This window comes from Spea bombifrons, chromosome 1 (assembly GCF_027358695.1).
Source record: "Spea bombifrons isolate aSpeBom1 chromosome 1, aSpeBom1.2.pri, whole genome shotgun sequence".
Lineage (NCBI taxonomy): Eukaryota > Metazoa > Chordata > Amphibia > Anura > Pelobatidae > Spea > Spea bombifrons.
The window spans coordinates 65,584,559-65,607,159 of record NC_071087.1 but is presented as its reverse complement, the minus strand read 5'-3'; the positions used below and the strand labels follow the sequence as shown (position 1 = coordinate 65,607,159).

General features: G+C 40.2%; 2 protein-coding genes across 2 annotated transcripts in view; both read left to right on the top strand.

Moving 5' to 3' along the window:
- The window catches only part of LOC128493243 (uncharacterized), a 100,248-nt gene extending 87,336 nt beyond the window's left edge, over positions 1 to 12,912 (top strand). The window contains exons 4-5 of the mRNA XM_053465728.1: positions 11,971 to 12,798; positions 12,869 to 12,912. Coding sequence (XP_053321703.1) covers positions 11,971 to 12,798; positions 12,869 to 12,912 — 872 coding nt within the window. The remainder of the gene's footprint in view (positions 1 to 11,970; positions 12,799 to 12,868) is intronic.
- Positions 12,752 to 22,601, top strand: part of LOC128490962 (PH and SEC7 domain-containing protein 3-like) — a 133,037-nt gene continuing 123,187 nt past the window's right edge. The window contains exons 1-2 of the mRNA XM_053463127.1: positions 12,752 to 12,982; positions 13,454 to 13,846. Coding sequence (XP_053319102.1) covers positions 12,954 to 12,982; positions 13,454 to 13,846 — 422 coding nt within the window. The 5' untranslated portion in view covers positions 12,752 to 12,953. The remainder of the gene's footprint in view (positions 12,983 to 13,453; positions 13,847 to 22,601) is intronic.

Here is a 22,601-nt window from a genome sequence, read left to right as displayed (position 1 = left end):
TCAATGGGTTTAGGGACCGCAGATTGTCCTTAGGGGTTAATGAAGTTGTTTGATTAAAAACAATAAGGGTTAACACATCATGAGATTTAAGATAAAAGCATTTCTTACAAATATCTAGAATAAGAAATAAGAAACCTATGTGTGGCCCCTCATCTGGCATGTGAAACATTCAATTAGATAAGAACACATGACACATAGCTTTAGTCCTCAGCTGTCCTCACCAGTAACCAAAATATACGTGTTAGCTTGACCTCCTTTCCGCAGGAATTCGGACAATCAAATGCATGACACACTAAGACAACTAGCAGTGCTTTCTAGTGATCAGTGATCAAGCTGGAATGGTTTAAATACCGCTTGATACAATGCTGTCAATAAAACTTCACACGTATGATCGATTATTTATTTTACAGTCAATTCAGTTTAAGTCTTTGCAGAGCTTACCCTTCATTGGACAATACCATTGATGCTTACACAATAACAAACTGAGGACTGCTTGCATACTGCAGCAGTGAGGAAGCGTCACTTGTAAATATAGTACTTTATATAGAGAGATTATGAGGTGCATAATACACAACTTAATTATGTATGATGTAGGCAGTGTGCTTCTCTTTAAGAAAGGCAGGCCAGGCTTGGGCCTTCTTACAGAAGAACCTCACAGGAGTTGGCCTTTCATATTGCATAAAAGCCAGTGAGTTCAGCTGTACAGCAGACTTTGAGTTTGGTGTATACAAAACCATATGCATAGGCTCCCTTCTTTGGTATTTATAGACGTTACTAAATGTTATTCTGCAAACCATTTCTTGGAGGTGAGGAACATCTGTTTTCCAGTCTAAGAGAATATTTAACTTTCTAGATAAGCATATGTGCTGCAGCAGTTCATGTCCCAGGAGTATGTTTCTAGTTGCTTAATTTCTAATGGCGTTCCTAGTTCTGGACTTCCATTTAAACCAACGCATGGCATTGTACTTGGTGATGGCTTGCATGCAGCTGCCCGGCCATGGAAACCCATTCCATGAAACTCCCGCTGCACAGTTTTTGTGCTGATATTAATGCCAATGGAAGTTTGGAATTCTTTAAATATGGAATCAGCTTTTACACACCATGCGTCTCGGTACTCGGACTTTATGTGGTCTTCTGTTTCGTGGCTTACTTATTGCTGTTCCTAAATGCTTCCACTTTCCAATTATACCACTCATAGTTGACCGTGGAATATCTAGCAGGGATGAAGTTTCACAAAATGACTTATTGCAAAGGTGGCATCCTATCACAGTGTCATGCTTGAATTTGACCCATTTTTTTTTATATTTGTGAATGCAGCCTGCATGGCTAGGTGCTTAATTTTATAGACTTGTGGCAGTGGGTCTGATTGAAACACATGAATTCAATAATTAAGAGGAACACGCCAATGGGTTCTGTGGACCACTGGTGATCTGCAAGCCCCAGTTTAGTTAACAGTGCTGTAAAATACTGTTGCTGGTTAAACATTTGTCTCTGAATTTTTAACATTATACTTCAGTCCTGGTAAGTGAGGTTTCTACTTGCTGTTACATTGTAAAAGTGTGGTATTTTAAAATAGGGTGTGAGCTTTGCTGAAATGCTAGGGCAATCATAGGAAGTTCCCCATCAAAGGCTTCTGATGGATTTAAGAAGTACTCCACCTAAGCAAAGTGCCTTTGGGTTTACTTATTTTCTTAAACATCAGTAAATCATTAACCCCTTAACGACAATCCCCGTACATGTACGGGGTTGCCGTGCAACGGGTTAACGACAATGCCCGTACATGTACGGGCTGCCGTTAAATAGCTGCATCGCCGCGATCATGAAAGATCGCAGCGGCGCCCGGCTAAAACAGCTTAGGAAGCGATCTGAATCGCTTCCTAAGCATAAATGGTGTTACTGACATGCCTCGATATCGAGGCATGTCAGTAACACTACCCCCCTACCCCGATCACCTTGTGATTGCTCCGAGGAGCAACCACAAGTGCCATCCTGTAAATGACGTTGCCGTCATTCACAGGATGGCATCAACAATAGAAATGAGTTCATAGAGGGTCTATCCAGACCCTCTTGTGAACTCTCGAGCTCCTCCTGCAGGTTGAATGCAGGTACTGCATCCAACCATGCAAGGTCAATGGAGCCCAGCTCACTAATGAGTGATTAGTTAAAAAAAAAAATTAAAAATTAAAAAAAAATTTAAAAAAAATAATTTTAAAAAATGTTTAAAAAAAATAAAAATAATATGGTAACATATAAAAATCCCCACTGTCACCAAAAAAAAAAAAAAAAAAATTAATAAGCAAGTCCTAAAATTCTTTATCTTTACAAAAATTCCAGCATGGAAAGAGTTAAAATATTGGCATTACAAATGCCCATAGGGTGTCTCGTATTAAAAAATGCATGAGTGGATGGGATAAATTGAATTGGCCGGGTTCAAAGGTGTCCCAAATATGGGACATGGGGGCAGTAGGATCAGATGTCTAAATGGCCAAAAAATACACACCTCACAAAGGCGGCCTTTTACCTCCCAAATAACCCAACAAACCCATGCATGTGGGGTATCACTGCGCTCAGGAGATGTTACTGAACACATATTGGGGTGTTGTTTGACACGGACATACACCAGGAGCGATAAATTTATACCTGAAGTACAACGTGTGTGAAAAAAATACAAAAAAATTTACTACCATAAAGTTTCACAAAGGCTGGTGGTAAAATTAGTGCATGGAAAGGGTTAAATTACCAGCATGTGAAATACCTTGGGGTGTCTAGTTTTTAAAAATATATGACTTGATGGGGTAAATTGCATTGGCCGGCTTCAAAGATACCCGAAATGGCACATGGGGGGAAGAATTACCAGATTTGGAAAAAAAGGTTTTGAAATAGCAAAACGCTACCTGTACTTATTGCCCCATAACGTGCAGAAAAAAGCAAAAAAACATAAAAACATTGGGTATTTCTAAACTCAGGACAAATAGTAGAATCTATTTAGCAGGTTTTTTCATTCGTTTTTGCAGATGAGTAAAAGTTTTTTGTTTAAAAAGTGAGAAAAAGTAATTTTTTAACAAAAAATCCCCATATTTTATCATTTTTTTATAGTAAATTAGATGATATGATAAAATTAATGGTATCTAAAGAAAGCCCTGTTTGTCCTGAAAAAAACAATATATAATATGTGTGGGAGCACGAAATGAGAAAGAAGAAAATCACAGCTAAACAGGAACACCGAAAAATGTTAAAATAGCCATTGTCCCACAATATACTACGAGTAATAACCCCTATTGTCCTTAAGGGGTTAATAGCATTTGTTTGGGTGTATACAGCCTTTTTAAACAGACATGTGTTATAATTCTTTTGAAATGTTTTCATTAAACTAGGGCTGCAACTAACGATTATTTTAATAATCGATTAATCGGCCGATTATTTTTTCGATTAATCGATTAATCGGATAAAAAAAAACAATATGCAAATTTTTCGTTTATTTAAAAGAATTTAATGAACTGGATGTTAAAAAACAACTTAAAATTTACATTAACATTCTTATTTTGTTATGATGTAATAAAAAACAATATTTTCAAAGTACAAGAACCCAAACACAATATTTATGAAACAAAATAACCCCAAACATTCTGAAAAGAGGTGGACTATTACTGTTCAAGAAACTTTGCCCCAGCACTTTGCACTTTGCACCCAGCACTTTGCACCCAGCACTTTGCACCCAGCACTTTGCACCCAGCACTTTGCACCCAGCCCTGGCACTTTGCACCCAGCACTTTGCACCCAGCACTTTGCCCCAGCCCTGGCACTTTGCATCCAGCACTTTGCACCCAGCATTCAGCACTTTGCACCAGCACTTTGCACTTTGCACCCAGCCCTGGCACTTTGCACCCAGCACTTTGCACCCAGCCCTGGCACTTTGCACCCAGCACTTTGCACTGTGCCCCTGCACCCAGTCTCTAACTCTGCCCTGCACCCAGCCCTGCCCCCACATTCTGCCCTGCCCCCACACTCACACTCTGCCCTGCACCCACTCTGCCCTGCACCCACACTCACACCCTGCCCTGCATCCCCACCCCCACTCTGCCCTGCACCCAGTCTCCCACTCTGCTCTGCACCCACACTCACACCCTGCATCCCCACCCCCACTCTGCCCTGCACCCAGTCTCCTGCCCTGCACCCCCCACCCCCACTCTGCCCTGCACCCCCACCCCCACTCTGCCCTGCACCCCCACCCCCACTCTGCCCTGCACCCACACTCACGAACCGCTCTGTGCGAATGGAGCCACTCGCACACTCACGAACCGCTCTGTGCGAATGGAGCCACTCGCACAGAGCGAACCGCTCTGTGCGAATGGAGCCACTCGCACAGAGCGAACCGCTCTGTGCGAATGGAGCCACTCGCACAGAGCGAACCGCTCTGTGCGAATGGAGCCACTCGCACAGAGCGAACCGCTCTGTGCGAATGGAGCCACTCGCACAGAGCGAACCGCTCTGTGCGAATGGAGCCACTCGCACAGAGCGAACCGCTCTGTGCGAGTGGAGCCACTCGCACAGAGCGAACCGCTCTGTGCGAGTGGCTCCATTCGCACAGAGCGAACCGCTCTGTGCGAGTGGCTCCATTCGCACAGAGCGATTCGCTCTGTGCGAGTGGCTCTGTGCGATCCGTGCACATAGACATGAAGAATACTTACCTCCGGAACGCGTCACATCCGTCACGTAGCTAGAAGGCGGAGACTGCAGAGCGTGTAGCAGAAGCGGGGAACGCTCGCGGAGGTAAGTAAAAGGAGCCGAGTGCTCCAACAACGAATTGATCACTCGATTAATCGATAACGGAAATCGTTATCGATGATTTCCGTTATCGATTATTATCGATTTTATCGATTCGTTGTTTCAGCTCTACATTAAACATACAACCTACACTAACATTTTTATGTTATGAAAAAATTTACTTTTTACTTAAAGAGTTTATACCTTATATATTTCCTCTTTGGGCAGAGCATTTAGTTCTACATTGAAATCAAAAGGAACTCAGTTCTTAGCTAGCCAAGTTGTGAACTGATTCGCCATTTATTTCAGTAGATCTTCAAACTTAGACTCTTAGTAATTGTGAGTTCAACTTAGTTGATATCTGATTGCATGTGTGTTTGGGGTGTACGACTATATTCATCATCTGGAAGAGAGTTCAAGGGGATAGGAGTTTTTTTCAACAAGATAAATACAATCTAAGATGGGTCCTAGTTTTCTTTAACTTCAATCTCAGGGGTTTTTGGTACCTCAAAGCCCGAAGCAATTTTGCCATTTTTGCGCTGTCGGTTCAGCGATGATTCTTTTTTCCTGTGAATAGTGTACCCATGTAAACTATATACTGTTTGTTCAAGGAGAGAGAGAGCTTTCTTTTGATACCATAGTTGGATGATTAGCTGAAAATTTAGAATGAGAAATTAAGTAAAAACTAGCGAAAATTAGAAAAAAAAAACTAATTTTTTTTAAATTTTTTCCTCTGAATCCTCACAAAATTAGGTAAAGTGATGGAAAATCCCCTCCAAATTTATCAATTCAGGTGTCCTGATTTCAGAAATACCTAATTTATATAGATTTTCCAGACTTTCCCAGCACCAGGGAACATACTATAAGGTGTACATTTTTTGTATAATTTTTATGCCTATGGCTTAACGGGTTTGGGGGTTGTGAACAGGGGCAGGAGGGTTATACTGGCTAGATGTTATGCTAGGGCAATGGGATGCAAGGTTTTTTTTTTTTTTTATTTTAGTTTAATTTTTATATATTTTTTTACACAAAAATGGTTAGAGGTCCTCTTAGGGACCTCCTGAACATGCCAGTGATGTCACAATGACATCACAGCTCACATTATAATTTTTTTTAGTATTATTTATATTATTATTTTAATGATTTATTTAATATTATTTTTAAATGACTAACATTTCTTTTTTTTTCTGCTTTTCTCTTTCAGGACGGGAGGGGGAGTGAGAGAGATGGTTTCTCACTCCCCTCCCCGCGATCCCCCTGCACCGATCACACTGTGATCTCTATGCAGGTCCTCACAGACGTGCATAGAGATCGCAGCGTCTGTGCCTCATCGGAGGGCAGGATATCCCCTGCAGGGGATATCCTGTCCTCCGATGGACTTCCGGGTTACGTCAGCAGTGACGCAACCCGGAAGGGAATGCCCGATCGCGCAGTTTGAAATGTAACAGCTTTCCGGCTTTCATGCCGGAAGCTGTTACAGCAGAAAGCCGGTGATGCCGGGTTCTGCTGTCAGTGGGGAGTCCAGCCTGGTCTCCCGTGCAGCGGCAGGCATGTGTCCCTGACGCTGCACGAAGGGCTGGACGTACTGGTACGTCCATAGGGGTTTCTTAATGGGCGTTTTTTGGACGTCCCGGTACGTCCATAGGGGATTGAAGGGGTTAAAGTAACTGTTTCAGCTGGAACGTAGACTTGCCCAAATGGGCCAAAAAATATTCAGACAAATTCTTAGTTTCATCTGCATTATTCTGGCCTTGTGTAGCACTTTCCCAACAAGACACAGAACCTTGGCGCACAACACAGCCTCTCTCCCATTTCTCCAGTCGGGGGAGAGGGTGTGCACCAAGGCTCCCCCCTGTCAGGGATCTACAACACCAGGCTGATATAACACTGCAGAGTGCTGGGACAAGTAGACCACTGCGGAAGTCTGAAAATAGAAAAAATAGGAACAGAGAAGAAGAGTTGGAGCCAAGGAGAAGGCAGGGAGAATTTGACAGAGAGCGTGTGAGAAATTTTTGACAAATTTAACAAAATTTGTTGAGCAGATTCATACAAATTTTTATTATGAGTCTACTGGAAAGCTCATTTAATTAGCATGGCATTCTGATGCTACCCCACACTCCTCTGATTTGGGACCACAACCAGTCACTTTATTTTTGGTGTTATTCCTTGCACCAAAAATGTAACTCTACACGTTACAATTTTTACTGTCTATTGACTAAACATGGGATTATATAATAAAGCACTTATTATATATACCCTATGTGTTACTATAATTCTTGTGAACTTGGCATGTAAGAGCATTTAGCTATTGCCAGTATTAATATGGGTATATTACAGGATGGAAAATCATTCATGTTTGCTGTAAGCATATTTGTCAAATGAGCAATGTTGAAGTTGGACTTATTTGTATTTTTTTTTTTAAGAAAAATGATTTTCATGTTTCATTGGTGCAAAAACTGCATATTTTTCCAGTTTTTGCTCAGTAAATTTGTGTTGCATGTATTTCCATTTAAAAAAAAACTAGAGCAGAAAATCTGTGGTCAATTAGTTTGTTCAGGCACAGCAACAATAACAGCAAATGACTTCAGCTTACATTCTTTGTTTATTGCTGACCCAGTGAGCTGTTTTTGTGCATATGCTACTGCCAAATCTGGTACACATGTACGGACTTGTCTGTCTGTGTGCTGACTGGGGGTCACTAGGCATCCCTGGCACTGTATGCATGGCTACGGACCGGATATGCGTGGCCACACTTGTATGCTTTTATACTCACGCAGTGTGTGACTAAGCATATCCAACTGGTGGCCACACACTGCCACACACTGCCACACTCATTCTGCCACTGTAGTAGCATATTGAATGAGTATGGGGCTCTGTCAACCAGGTGTCCAGTCTGGGCCTGGTAGGAGATAGTTATGTACTGAGGGAGTCTGTAGCAGAACCATCATTATCTAAGAAATGCACTGTCCTGTCCTAAATATTATCACTTTTACCCCACTTACCCTCAGCAAGGCTTTCTGCACCAATCAACAACAATCAGCAAATCAATGATAGAAAAGACATAGATTAATTGGGCGGAATAATCTTACAGATCCTGAGAGAAGGGAGTTAAGATGGCTGTATACAACGAAAACAAATACATTTGTATTAGCATCACACTGTATTACTTATTTTAATAAGTACCGGTAAGTACCGGTATATAGACCATTAACTATAGTATTTGGGGAAAAATGAGAGATAAGCTTTAATGAGGCCCCTACTATAAAAATAATATCTTACAAATAAGCTATTTTTATTTTCTATACCCACCCTTCCATGTAGAACAACTCTTATTCCACATCTTCCCCTGCAGGACAGCATGCTGAAACGATCTTGTGTGAGGTGATAAATGGAGTGTACTTATGAATGGGGTGTTTAGGGTCTTGTTTGTAGTGCTTATATACTAAAGTTGTATCTGATGTATGCTAAACTGTATATTTTGCATATCTATGTATCCCACAAGATGGAAACCCATGTTATGGGTAATGCCCAACCTTCCATTAATAGACATGTCTGATCCCAGGTAGTCGCCATAACCCTTATTATGGACTGGGGGCTGGTGGGCCTAATAATGCTTTTGCTATAGCCATGCTGGCAACCGATTTCCGACTTGGGTTTTGTTTATGAATTGTAATTACATTTTATAGGGAATGCTGTGGTTGAATGATTGTTGATCAGTTTTCAACCATTGCTTCCCTAATTGTATTGACAACATCAGGAATGGAATGACACAAATAACTACTAAAAACTGATTTTGCTAGGTCACCGCAGTGAACCCCATAGTCTCCTGCTATGTTCTTGATTTTTTAGTAATTGCCATTCAATATTTAGAAAATATGATTGTCAGTAGCATAAGCATTTTTTTGCATTTTGTTAAAAATGTGTTTATATTCCCAGAATGATTTGATTCCACAATTAATGTTTTTAGCGAATTTATTAGCAACTGAATAAAATCAATGTAGCATAGAATTGACAGTTGATCCTTAACAAGTAGCCATGACGTAGAGTGGTCCCCCCCCACCATAACAACCAATGGAATACTTTAGCAAATTGACCCCCTTGCTTTTCATATTTTATATTTCCCTTTCTTTAGAATACCAAATGGTTTTGTTTCTCAGTTTGATATATTGATGCAGATATTTCTTGTTGCCAGTGAAGGGTCTAGAATGTAGTTTTTGATTAATAAAACAGAGAACATGAAATATGTTCACTTTATAGATTATTCACAGCCTGTAAAATGACAAGGACTTCGTGTTCAAAGAAAAAATCCCACCAGCTGCACTCTAACACAATTAAGTCATTAATGGTAATATAAAAAGGGATTATGGTACAAAGTTTAAAAAGTAGTTTTATCTTATCTTCACAGCAAACAAGAAGGTGCTCATGCTGATTGGTCCATTTAATTTGTTGCTATAGTGATAAGGCCACTTATAAAACTTTTTGTACCAGAATCCCCTTTTATATGTAACCACAATTTTCTGTGTAGCGTTTCAACACTAAGGTCTGAGTTGTTATTCAGCACCCCCTGGTACATATAGGATTACTGGTGGTAGTTTGGGCAGTTATGCAGTGGACAGAAAAATTACCAACCTTTTGCGTTGAGTAAGGTTTAAGCACCATGGATCCTATGCTCCTTTACTCATAGCCTGCTCCTCATCCCTCAGCCAGGAAATGGTAAAAAAAAAAAAAAAAAAAAAAAAAAGCACCACATTTGCATATCAACCAGTGCCCGCAACCAGAGCCGGCCTTAGGTGTTCCGGCGCCCTGTGCGAACTACTCCTCTGGCGCCCCCCCCTCTGCCCCTTCAAACTACCCCCCCTCTGCCCCTTCAAACTACCCCCCCTGTGCCTTCAAACTACCCCCTGTCCCTTCAAACTACCCCCCTATGCCCCTTCAAACTACCCCCCCTCTGCCCCTTCAAACTACCCCCCCCTCTGCCCCTTCAAACTACCCCCCCTCTGCCCCTTCAAACTACCCCCCCTCTGCCCCTTCCTTCAAACTATCCCCCTGCTCTCCCTACTTCTCCTTATCCTAACTTACCTTGAGGAGTCCTGCCGGCATTTCATGTTGAGCGCCGGCACCGCGACGGAGAGTAAGGGGCGTCGAGCGGTTGCTGAGAACTTCACGAGCAACCGCTCGGCGCCCCTGCCCGGGACATAAATGAAAACATTGTTGTTTTTTTTTTGTTGTTGGTTTTTTTAACTTTATTTAACATCCTCCATGTGAAATAAAGTTAAAAAAAAACTTTATTTAACATGGAGGTTGTTAAATAAAGTTAAAAAAAACCAACAACAAAAAAAACCAACAATGTTTTCATTTAGGTGCAGAGGGGGCGGGGGAGGAGGACCCCGCGGCGGCAGCGGAGGAGGACCCCGCGGCGGCGGAGGAGGACCCCGTGGCGGCGGCGGCGGCAGCAGCAGCAGCGGCGGAGGACCCCGTGGCGGCGGCAGCAGCAGCGGCGGCGGGGGAGAACCCCAAAGGCCGGCCCTGCCCGCAACTTGCAAGCATCAGACAAGGACATGTACGTTGAGACTTAAATGTGCTCTCTTGAAACTAGCAATACCCGGCTGTAATATCAATAAAAATAATTTGCGTGGGGGAGTCATTTTAGGTTGAAAAAAGACACAGGTCCATCAAGCTCAACCTTGCTGTTGATCCAAAAGAAAGCAAAAGACTTGTTTATTGTTTTTTGCTAAAAATCCACCAGCAGTGCCCGATGACAGAACTGATGAGCCCACTTGGGCATGGCATACCTGGTACGTCACCAGACGCAAAGGGGTTAAAATTACTGTGTCTATACAAGTCTGTGTGTCTTCAATAAAACGCAATCCATGTTTTACTTTAAAACTAGTTCTGCCTGTTGCTTGGGGTAATATGCAAATAGCTCTATTTGTTTAACCCTTTTTTTTATATTTTTATATTTTTACCTACCACTTCATAGAATTTAATTACGTTAGTCTGACGCAATCTGCCCTTCATAAAACTGTTGACTCTTACTAAAACATTATTGGACAAAATATATTCCTGAATATTATCCCTTAGCAAGCTTTCAAGTAAATTCCCCACCACTGATGTCAGGCTCACGGGTCTGTAGTTACCTGGCTGAACTTTTGATCACCTTTTGAATATTGATGCCATTTCTGCTTTACCCCAGGCTTCTGGCACCATACCAATACTGTTTGACCAATCTGGGGTTCCCCAGGTCCCCTTGGAATGGTAATGATTGCCCAGTGCTTAATGTGTGCAGTTGGAAAACTCCTCTAACAGGGCCCATCCAGCAATTTTCAGCTACAGTCTCAAGTCCTCATCTTAGACTAAGAAATGGAGACATCTCCAAAAAATAATCTAAAAGGAGTAGAATGAGAAACAAAACCACACACAATATATATAGAACATATAACTGCAGAAGTGACCCGATTGTGGTTGAAAAATTGATTATATTTTACATTGACCTGAATGGGTACCATATACTTTTATTGACTTAAATAAAGTGCATTCAGGTCAATGAAGGATGCTATCTATCATCCACCCATTGGGGCTCGCTATGAAATAAATATGTTAAGCTTCTTTTGTTTACATTGTTGGGATGGTTCTTTTCCCTGGACCAAAGTTGAGGACTTGGGGTTATGATTCCTGTACAACCAATAGCCTTTTTACAATTGCCACCTGGCTTTTTGCTCCTGCTGATGGAGGTCCCATTATATGAGGACACTTATCTATCATATTCATTAAAGTGTACACAGTGGTTGTTGTCACCCCTTTTTATACAGCCTTCCAAATTTTTTGGAAAAAGCCTTTTTGCATTTATTCAGACACAGAAGCGAAAGGATGTGCTTGTACTGTGAACTGACTGTTGCTACATGGTGCCATCTTGTGGTTAATAATAGTAAGAAATGAATGGTGGTTTTGTCTCAATAGAAATAGAATAGGGATACATTTTGTCCCTATAAGAGGGTGGGAAAAGGGCATTTTTCCAGTTAATGTTTGAAACATAGTAAATGTAGAATATGGCAAAGGATGTCACGTGATGGGGTTCTAAACTTGAATAGAAATCATATAATACACAAAATTACTTTAAATGCAAAATGCAAATATGTGCATTGTTCTAAAAGAGTTTTCTTATATGATTCTTGTGCAAGATCTGATTTACTTTTTCTTTTTATACAGATGACCCTGGAAACACAAGATTACTCCCACAGGCAGCTAGTGTCACCAATGAGTTCCCAGAGTATGGGACAACAGAGCACAGAGAGAATGACTGCCTTGGAACTGGATATTTAAGTGAACCAACGCCATGCTTGGGAGAACTGAAAGAACCAGTAATGGAGAAAGAAAATTTGTCTGTAAAGTCTGAACCATGTGAGAAGGAAAATCAGAAGAGCCAGATGGAACATTTCATTAGTGACTGTGTAGACACTAACGGCTCCTCAAAGCCTTTCATGTCATCGGGAGAAACCGAACCAAAGGTCTGGCCAGATGACGATTCTAGTCGTGGCCAACCATCTGTACATGAGGGGAACACACTGGATAGTTCTAAAGCCAATCATAGTTTATTTGACCAAGTTAAAGACCTGGTGGTTCCAAGCCAAGAGAAAGTATCCCAACCTCTTATTACAGCAATGGTCCCCACAGAAAGGAAATCTTATTTATATGTCGAAAAAGAATTGGCTGCAATTTCTGAAGAAGAAACAATATCTTTATCAGAATCCTCACTGTCACAAATTACAGAGATTGTAGATTTTCCAAAATCACAACATTCTAATATTCCAGTTTCAGATAGTAACATCCCCATGGGGGATGTAAGCCCTATCCTGAGGAATGGTGCTAGGAACAATACTTTTGGGTCCTTTCAAGTAGAATCTACTGAAAATGCTGCTATACCTAGTGGAGATGTTTCAATGGTACACTTGGAAACAGAAGTTTCAGGCAAACCATTTTCTTCAACAATGGATGGGTTGCAAAAAGATTCACTTTTATCCACAGATACTAGTACTGGTAATCACATTCCAACCTCAGAGAGGACTAATAGAATAAGGGAAACTGTGTTAACCTCTTCTGTTCAAAGTGTCAGGAGTGGTTCTGAGACATTTCATGAGCTCGATGGAGTAGACAATGAAGTTTTTGTAAAAGAAAGAGACTCCAGTGATGAGATGCCTGTGCCAGACCAATTTTCCCAAAGGTAATGCATACCTCTCAAAGACCTTGGTTTTTGTCACGTGTTCCACTGTCCACAGGCTAGTTGGGGATATCCTCCCCAATACCTCCTTATACGCGTTTGACTGCGACAAGGGGATATAAAATAAATAATGCTCTGTGCTATTTTGTAAGCTAAACAGGCGCACCCACTTCAGGGGCCTCTTCTCACAGTCCCCAACACAGGTGTCCCGATTAAGACACCTGAATTTTTATATGTATATTTGATTGTTGCTTAATATTTAAGGGATTTCACATAGGAGTTTTACTAGAAGGATAGTGATGTTTGTATCACTGCTATATACAGTGGCTAGTGTCTTATTGAATTAAACAGAAACAGCTGGCCACTGCAAGAAGTAATGTAACTAGTTTAGAATATGTAGTGTTAAAGATGCGTTAACATTTTTATATATTTGGTTTTTTTACATATTTAACTAATTAGATATATTTTATCAAGTCCTAGGATTGTGGCTGAAGGTCAGCATGAAGACACTTTTCGATCAAAGAGATATTCTGACGATTCCACTGATCTGTATAGTTCCCAGTTTGAGAACATACTAGACAATACCTCCTTATACTACAGTGTGGAGTCGCTTGATACCCTGTACTATGAGCCTGATAGCTTCTTCAGCTTCGAAATGCCCCTCACTCCAATGATTCAACAGCGGATCAAAGAAAGCACTCATTTCTTGGAGAGGAACTGTGCAGCTGACAACCAACAAGAGTTCCTCAAGGTCGACACAGGTTGCGGAATAACAATGGGTTACTGTAATGATGTTATTAATGGGCTAGATGAAGTAAAAGGAATACAATTCGGCAAGAATACAGAGGAGCTGGCTTTCTCAGGAGGGTAAGATAACATAGCCATGTATACCACCATCTGTTTTCACATGCAAAGTTGACCATAACATGCATTATGATTTTATTATAAAGTGTAATCTGCAATTAAATCCACACAAATTATGAGTGGAGTAACTTGAGTGGCCTACACAGAACCCTGACCTTAACCCCATTCAATACCTTTGGAATTCATTTGCAAAGCTGATTGTGAGCCAGGCCTTCACGTTCAACATTAGTGCCTGACCTCACGCTCTTTTGGCTGAATGGCTACAAATTCCCACAGACACACTTCAAAATCTTGTGGAAAGCCTATATAGAATATATGTTGGACGCATGTCTCCGTCTTTCATATAGAAATTGTATAATTTTACTTACATTTAGGATCCCTGAAGCACAACCGGATCAATAAGCCTATATAGTGATAGTATATATTTCATATTTTGGTGTACGCTATCAGTGCTGGGGTCCAAGCCCAAGTCGAAAGTATGCTGTCTTGGATTACTGTTTGTCCGACTGTATTTTAGCAAAGGTTTCCAGCAGCTGTTTTTTTTAACCAGCTCATTAGTCATTCTGGTATGGAAAAGAAAGGTTGTGGAGGGAAGAACCGTATTTGCTCGATTATAAGACGAGGTTTTTTCCAGAGCAAATGCTCTGAAAAATACCCCTCGTCTTATAATCGAGGTCGTCTTCTAATCAGACCTCATTCTGCTTCGGCCGTGCTGCTTACCGGGCTTTGATCGCCATTAGCATCTCTGCTATTAGCAGCAGGAGAACAGGAAGCTAGCACAGTCCTCACATAACTCTCCCTCCCCCCTCCTTCCTCTGGGGGCGGGGCCAGAGAAGTTGCTCGCACAGCCGGGCCCCTGCAGAAGTCTGCGAGTGGGAGATCTGCAGTTCAGGTAAGGGGGTGGGGGGCTGGGGGGGTTTGAGCATGTGTGTGTGTATGTGTGGTTAATGGAATGAATGAGTATTTAAATGTTTGTGAATGAGTGTGTGTGATAGCATGGATGTGTTAGGGGGTGGGGGTGGCATAGGGAGGCTGTAATCACACTTCTAACATCCCCAGGTTCCAGCATGTACTGGCTGCCTTGGCTTGATAGGAGTGTGATTGCTGTTAGCAGTATATATATATATATATCTCCAGAAATGCATTTAAACCCCCTATATGCCACTCAGCCCCATGATATGTCTTTTAACCCCCTATATGCCAGAGTGGCATATAGGGGTATAAGGCATATCATGGGGCAGAGGGGCATATAGGGGGTTAAAAGGCATATCATGGGGCACAGTGGCATATAGGAGGGTATAAGACATTTCTGATATGCCTTTTAACCCCCTATATGCCCCTCTGCCCCATGATATGCCTTTTAACCCCCTATATGCCAGAGTGGCAAATAGGGGGGTATAAGGCATTTCTGGGGGCAGAGTGGCAAGCCTGGGGGCAGATGTGCATAACTGGGGGGGCAGGTTGGCAAATAAAAGGAAATAAAAAATATATTTTTATCAATCATAGCTTTTATCAAATATGAAAATTAGTTTACATGAATTAATATTTACTAGTAAAACTTTCTTCCTATAGGGTAGTCTTGTATTCAGACTTTTTGTTTTTTTCCTAAATTAATATTTTGATTTTGGGGGGTCGTCTTATAATCGAGCAAATACGGTATATTGTATTGTCTCAGACAGTCTGCATGCATTTCCAGAAGTGAGCCCTAGCTTTTGCCCCAGATATGGTGAAGTGATCCTGAGTAAACACATTTTTATTACTTGAAAAAAAGATATGTCTTTTATAATTATTATTAAAAAAAAAAGCGTTAAGGTCCCCAAACATAGTTCTTTGATTGATTTTGTCATTGTAGTAATGATATGGTAAAATTCTCACACAAGCCTTGGTTGGAGATGCAGAATTCATTTGGCGACCACAACACACTAAATGTACAACTGTGCACCTTAGAATGAACAGGAAGAGCCTGTGTCATGTCAGTCATTGGGTGTCTGTTAGGGAGGGTGAGTTCCCATTTCATAGAGGATGTTACACTCATATGAAAGTGAAGGAGAGAATGGCTAGACTTTTACCTATACAGTACATATTCCCATGGGTTCGCATGTGTCTGTCTGCTGTTCTACATCTCATCTGTCCAAAGGGGACAAATACTCCAAAAAGTAAGTTATGATATGCTCACATGTCCACAGATGTTACAGCTATTCGAGAATGTTGTTTAGTCTAGCTCGACTTGGGTTGCCAAGCAACACCCCTTAGATAATGAGTTCAGGCTGTCTTTATTTTTACTAGTGTTATAATACAATGCTGTCCAAATGTAAAAATGCATTGGGCGTTAAACATTGTAAGCTAACATGATGACAGCTTGGACCTTATACAGTCTGTGTTCTCAAGCAGGGTATGGGCGTTGCTGAAATCCGAGGGGCAGGTCACATCCGGACAGCTGTGATGTAAAATATTATTACAACAGGCATCTCACTGTTACTTATTTAGTCTTGTCTCATACCTCCCAGTGTAAAAATGTATGTAAATATTTTGGATTATCTGCTGTTAAACTCTTTTAAGTAGGAAAACAAATCAGTTGTTTAGTGTCAACTATAGAATTTTAAAAGAAATATAAAAGTTAAATCGGCACAAGTGTGTTGTATGTTGTACAAAAAAAGTGCAAATATTTATAATAAAGTCTGCAGAGGATCCAAATCTGGTCCACAACCTTTAGGGATAGGGTGCGGTCCCGCAAAAAGTAACTGGCCACTCTCCCAGTGATGATCTCTTTAAGGTACCAGTATATCTTAAGAATGGGGTTCCATCACACAGAACACTAGTTGGAACTGAGCATTTGTCACATGTGAAAGATATCTGCTACCAAGTGTATTCTTCCCTGACAATTCCACATATGACCTTTATGTCTTTATATGATTTAGTCAGGTTTTACCTATTTCGATCTCATTTAGTGAACAGGACAGGGTAAACACACTGGCCAAAATCTTTGGGGTGCCTGCACGCCTAATGTATTTGTAGAATATTACATAGTGTAGGCCTTCTAGCTAATATCCTCAGGTTATTGACATGTATACAGGATATTAAGTTAATAAACACATAAGTATGAGTTGACGATGGATAAATTAGATGGGTCAGTTCATTGCCCTGATAAATGGAATACTGTTAATTCACCATATAAATTTGCTCACATTATAGTTTGTTGGTAGCACTGTACTGTTTTTTGTGCACACCTTGAAACTTCCTGGGGCTTGCCACCCAGACCTAGTAGGCAGCAAAGGGGTGACCATGGAAAAGGCGTGGGGCTAGCAATGTGTAGGCCTGAGAAGTAAATGGTATTGTGTTTTACATTGTCTTATCGTGAACATGCTTTTTGGGATTCTTCACTACCCATTGCCTACATTTATATTTTTCTCGTTTCTATTACGGCAGGTTACTTATCTCTGTAAACAAAGTGAAAGCTTGCCACATTGTCATATTTAAACGGTTGGTGTTTCCATGACAACAGAAGCCAGTTACCTAAAGCAGAATAGGCTAATAGTGTCTCTATGACGATACAAACCCATGCAGAACACGTGCAAAATCACATGCTAGGTTCGTAGCTTAGGCTAGCTAGGTTAACCCTTTAAATGTTAGTATACACACTAGCCCTTGGAATGCTAACCAGTGTAATGGGAATGTAAACAATGACAGTTTCTATTTCACATGCACAGATTGCTGAACATTTAATTTTGTTATTGTGAGCCAGTTAAACTTACAAGTATGTACAAAGGACAACAGAATCGAACATTTAACAATAGAGAACTTTGCCTTCGATTTTTATTATTCCTATTACTAGGAAATGTAATGCTTTACACTATATGACTCAAAAACAGTATAAAAAGGTTTGTTTAGAGGCATTTGTATTTAAAGGACGTATATATATTTATCCACAGAAATGTATTTCTTCCATGCTGCTGTTTATTGTTTGTTATCCCATCAGGACATTGGCCACATTTGCTTTGGTACTGAGCTGTACATAGCCTCCAAGTGTCCCACTTTCAGAGGGACAGTTCCATAAGTGTCTGTCCCTTTTTTGTCCTCTGATATCCCTGTTTTCCTGTAACTCAGAATGCTTGCTGGGTATGATTGGATATATGTATTCAATATCTATATGCCACAAACTCACATAAAAGTCTTGGCATAGCCCTGTCCCATAATCATGCCCCCTAAAATAAAAATTCCTGCGCTTGGCCATTTGAAATGTGGTGATGGTTGTGTACCTATTTCTAGTCACCCAAAATAGAAGTTTCCCCAAAACTGGTGGATGCTGACAAATATGTGTTAAATAAATAGAGAAGTGAAACTGAAATTTGGTATAGTATTGAAATTGCAACTAGGCTTTACAGAAAAATTAATCACTACCTATACCATCAACAGGGATGCATTGGATTGGATAGATATTTTTGGGCAATTATGATGACCCTATTCATCAGGTGCAAATAGCCATAACAGGTTTTCACATACTCTGTATAAAGGTTTAACTGGTATTTCCAGTTTGCCAAATGTCAGACCTCTTTTTAAATATCCCATCTCCTAAGACGAAAGCACAGGATACAAGCACCACTCTACCAATATAAAATATAATATCTTTGGATATTGCTGTAAAGGACCAACAACTTTCATTGCCTAGTATTAATCACATATGCAAAAACGGATTAGAAATCCAGCTAACTCACAGGCCTACTCGCATAACAAAAGGTGAACAAGCAGCGGCTCCAGTCCTCGTACAGAGTTTGCATTTTATTCGTTTTTGTACACCGCGGTGTGCCTTTAAGTATCATTTTCCGTTTACTTTCTGGAGAAGGCAATGTGAGATTATCAAGTGATTTTTTTTTGTTTACTCTGATTGCATAAAGCAGGATGCCAATGCCTGCGTGCCTCATAGCATCTTTAATGCCTGAAGTTGATAAGTGACGAACTTGCAAATAAATCCAGAAAAAAACCCTTATACATAAACCGGTGTTTCTTGTTAAATTCTTTAATATTCCAGTTCACATCCCCACGTCTTCCAACACATTCTAATACTGAGCAGGTATAGGTTACAGACAAGCCTTATAGTACATATAACTTAATGTATCTTGACGCCCCAACTTAAGTTTATAAACACTACAACATTTGTATAATGGGCAAATAAAAAGAAACAGATTTGTTGTACAGATGGACATGGAGAAAAGTGTTAATGAAATCTCCAAATTAGTCCAAAAAGCCGAAGAATCCTTGATTTCGAAGAAAGGTAGAATGTGCCGGAGAGTCCTGTACACACACATTCAGAGGATACTTTGTTACAAACATGTGCCCTGGCCTTTTGTCTTCTGGCAGTTCAATTGTTATTCCGGTTACTGTGTTGTAGGCACATGCTGGAGTACGAATAGTTAAAGCAGTGGTCTGTGAGGGGGAGAAATCAGACTGACTTTGTAACTTTGGCAGGTCCCTGATAGGGAAGTTGTTGGACAGAGAGGAGGTCACAAGGTGCTGGAATGAGAAGAAAGGAGGGACGGGCAGGGAGGGGAGAGATGGGAAGTCCTTTAACTATTTTTTTAAGCTGTGATCCTTGCCCTGAGCACTGTGGGGACATTCTGGGAAAATGTCAGTGCAGACCGTACATCTCTGTATATGTGGTTCACACAATAGCAACACAAACAAGAATTGTGTGCACCAGCAAGTTTGACCAGCTGAAAGTTTGAAGAGAAGCCCTCCTTAATATGGCATGAATGCACCCTAGCTTTTAGCAGCAGAGGTAATTATGTCTCGCACGCTTTTCTTGCACAGCATCTCTAATACCACATATTATTTTATACATTCTAGGAATTGATGAGAGTTTGAAATGTGTCGGTTTTAAATGTCTTGTGTTCCTATATGTGAAAGGCGTGCTCATTTTTAAGTTGACTTTGTCAGTATGATGCATAGTTTTGTTTTGTGGTGTTTTGATTCATTGTGTTTGAATGAGAATTTAAGAAAGTAACTGCCTCTGTAGATTCAGGGTAACGTCCATTGCTGTTCTGGCGATCTAAGAAAGATTTCTGTCCAGACTGATTTGTCTCAGTTAATCCTTATTTCACTCTAGTCATACAGGACTGTGAATTCTTTGAATGTCTCACACATTGATGCCCTCCTCAAAAAATAGCCAGACATTTAATGTATTTTTTGCATTATCTGTATGTCGGGAAGGAGGGGAACACATTGCCCTGCTTTGATCTACAGACTCCTGCAGCATGTAGAGGACTTTAGTGGAACTAATGGAATGTTCAAATACAACTTCTAAATTCCGGAATTTGTAATGGCCACTTTTTATGGTCTTTAAAATCTCTGGTGCCTGGCAGAACTTACAGTAAACTACTGTCCTCCACGGATTTCTGTCTCACTGCATGCTCCATTCAAAAAGTGCATTTCAACAAATAACTATGGCTTTTTTAAATAGTTCTTTTTAAGTATACCATCTGAAAAAAGAGACCTCTGAGGTTGGCCCAGTAAAAGTTATTAACTTCAGATAAAGACTCTGTTTTCTCTTGGGCTAATATTGCTATATCTACTTATCTTATAAATATTTTTGTGATTTAAATGCTGTTAAGTTCCAGATAATGTTCAAGAAAACTCTTGAACCAGTGAGAATGACACTTTATTGAAGGAAACACGGAGGTCTCTTATTCACAAGTAATAGCAGAAATGTTGTTCTGATAAATTCTTACATTCCAGACTCTGCAAACAAATAAAAAATCAAATTTATACTTTTATTTCATAAAGAGGGATACAAATAGATTGACTGTTTTTTTTTTTAATCCTGTAATGAGTCTTTGTTCTCTTTGATTGATGGTGAAGTTATTGTAGAAAGCTTATAATTTAGAACACTGCTATTATGATTTAAATATAGAAACTCTGGTCGCTTTCAAGTGGTTACTGAGTTGTATGTTTAAGTATTCTCATATATGTCTCATACATTATGATTACCTCTATTACCATTATGTTTTCATTTATTAAATTGACATAACAGTCACTGTTACAGGTTTAGCAGAATTAAGTTAGGGTAATTTACTAGGAGTACCTGTAACTGGTGCTTTTTGATTATGAATCAAATGAATTGCTTTGCTGGCTCAGAACACTGGGGTCGGGGCTCTGTTCATTCACAGTAAATGCTCCCATTTATTTCAGTGGGAATGCTTTGATGACGCTTATTGGCTGCATCAAGCAGCCAATCAGTGACAAGAATTGTCTTCATAAGGGCTGTCGGGGACACTTAACTTTCCTTTTAGCAAAACAAGAGAGATTGTAGTTGTACAGCCCTGTGGTGGCACTATCGTAATATTGTAAATAATCATACATACGGGAATAATAATAATTTAGATACTGAGAACAGCAAGTTAAGATTGCCACCTCTGTTGTGTGCACATAAGATGGGTTTCTAATACATACAAATTGTTTATTATTTACTGAGGGTTATTTACTGAGCGCATAAAATTCTATCCCCTGCTCCAAAAAAAAAAAAGAACTTGGAGCTATATGTAAAATTTCATGATTTTTTTCCATGTGCTTTTTTGGAAAGACATGCACCAAAATCAAAATCTGGAGCGTACTGTATTCCATTTCTTTTCACATTTTTAATTTAGACCCCTTTGTAGCATGGTATTGTGATGTGTTATTGTATATAAAGTTATTTTACGTGTTTTGTTTTCTGGGCTCTTCAGTACAGCTCCATGGTTTGTACTTTTACTGTATAACTAAACCACTTTGCTGGCTAGAGATAAAACTGACCCATAGGTTCAACAATCTCAGCTATTCCAAAACTCTTTTATCAGACACTTCCATTTGTCAGCAGGACATACAGAAAAAAAAAGGACAACAATACTTGATCTGTGTATTACATTCAGTTTGCAGTCAGGCATATTCACATGTACAACAATGAGTTCCATTTCTAGATGCTGCGGGTCAATAATACAGTATAAAGGCATGTCTAAGAATTCTCTAGACTCATGAAGGCAAGGACACAAGGCACTTGATTTAATGCCTAAAGTAAATTCATCACAAGTAGTTGAGTAGCATTCCCCCCATAAATTGCAATGGAAAAAATCATTAAAATACAGATATATTGTCCTAGATTTTTTTTAAAAAAAAACATACCCAGATATACGCACGTACTAACGTACCCAGGCACACACGCTAACATACGGAAACAGACACATTGTCATGGGCCCGGGTGCCAGGTCAGGTTGGTGTTTCTGTGTAGGGGCAGGATCTTGCATTGAACTCAGCTAGAGGCAGATGTGTGTTGCTGTGTTGTGTTTCAGACAACTGTCTGTAGTAGCCCTGAGCTTTATTTTTGGCCCCATCTGTAGACACTGGAAACTACAGGGAGTCTTAAGAACAGGTGAACAGGAACGGGGTCTGTAGAAGAGACAGGTATGGTAAGAATACAACAAAGTTTGTAGCACAAGCCAACAGCAAGGGCGTTTGTAGCACAAGCAGATGCCAAGAGGGTCTGTAGCACAATCATAATCAGATATACATACATTTGCTTTGACATTGTTAATGTAGAAACTCTCCAATTGTGACAATGATACTACTACTGCCTTCCAGTTTCATAATGTGGCTTCTTGCTTTTAAGGAAACTAATGTCCTGATATTTGATATGTTGATTTTTTTTTATCATTGTGTATTTACTGGTAATACAGTTGCTTATTCAACGTACTTTTTACTTTTTGAGATATGAGTCATATAATTCCAGTAGTTC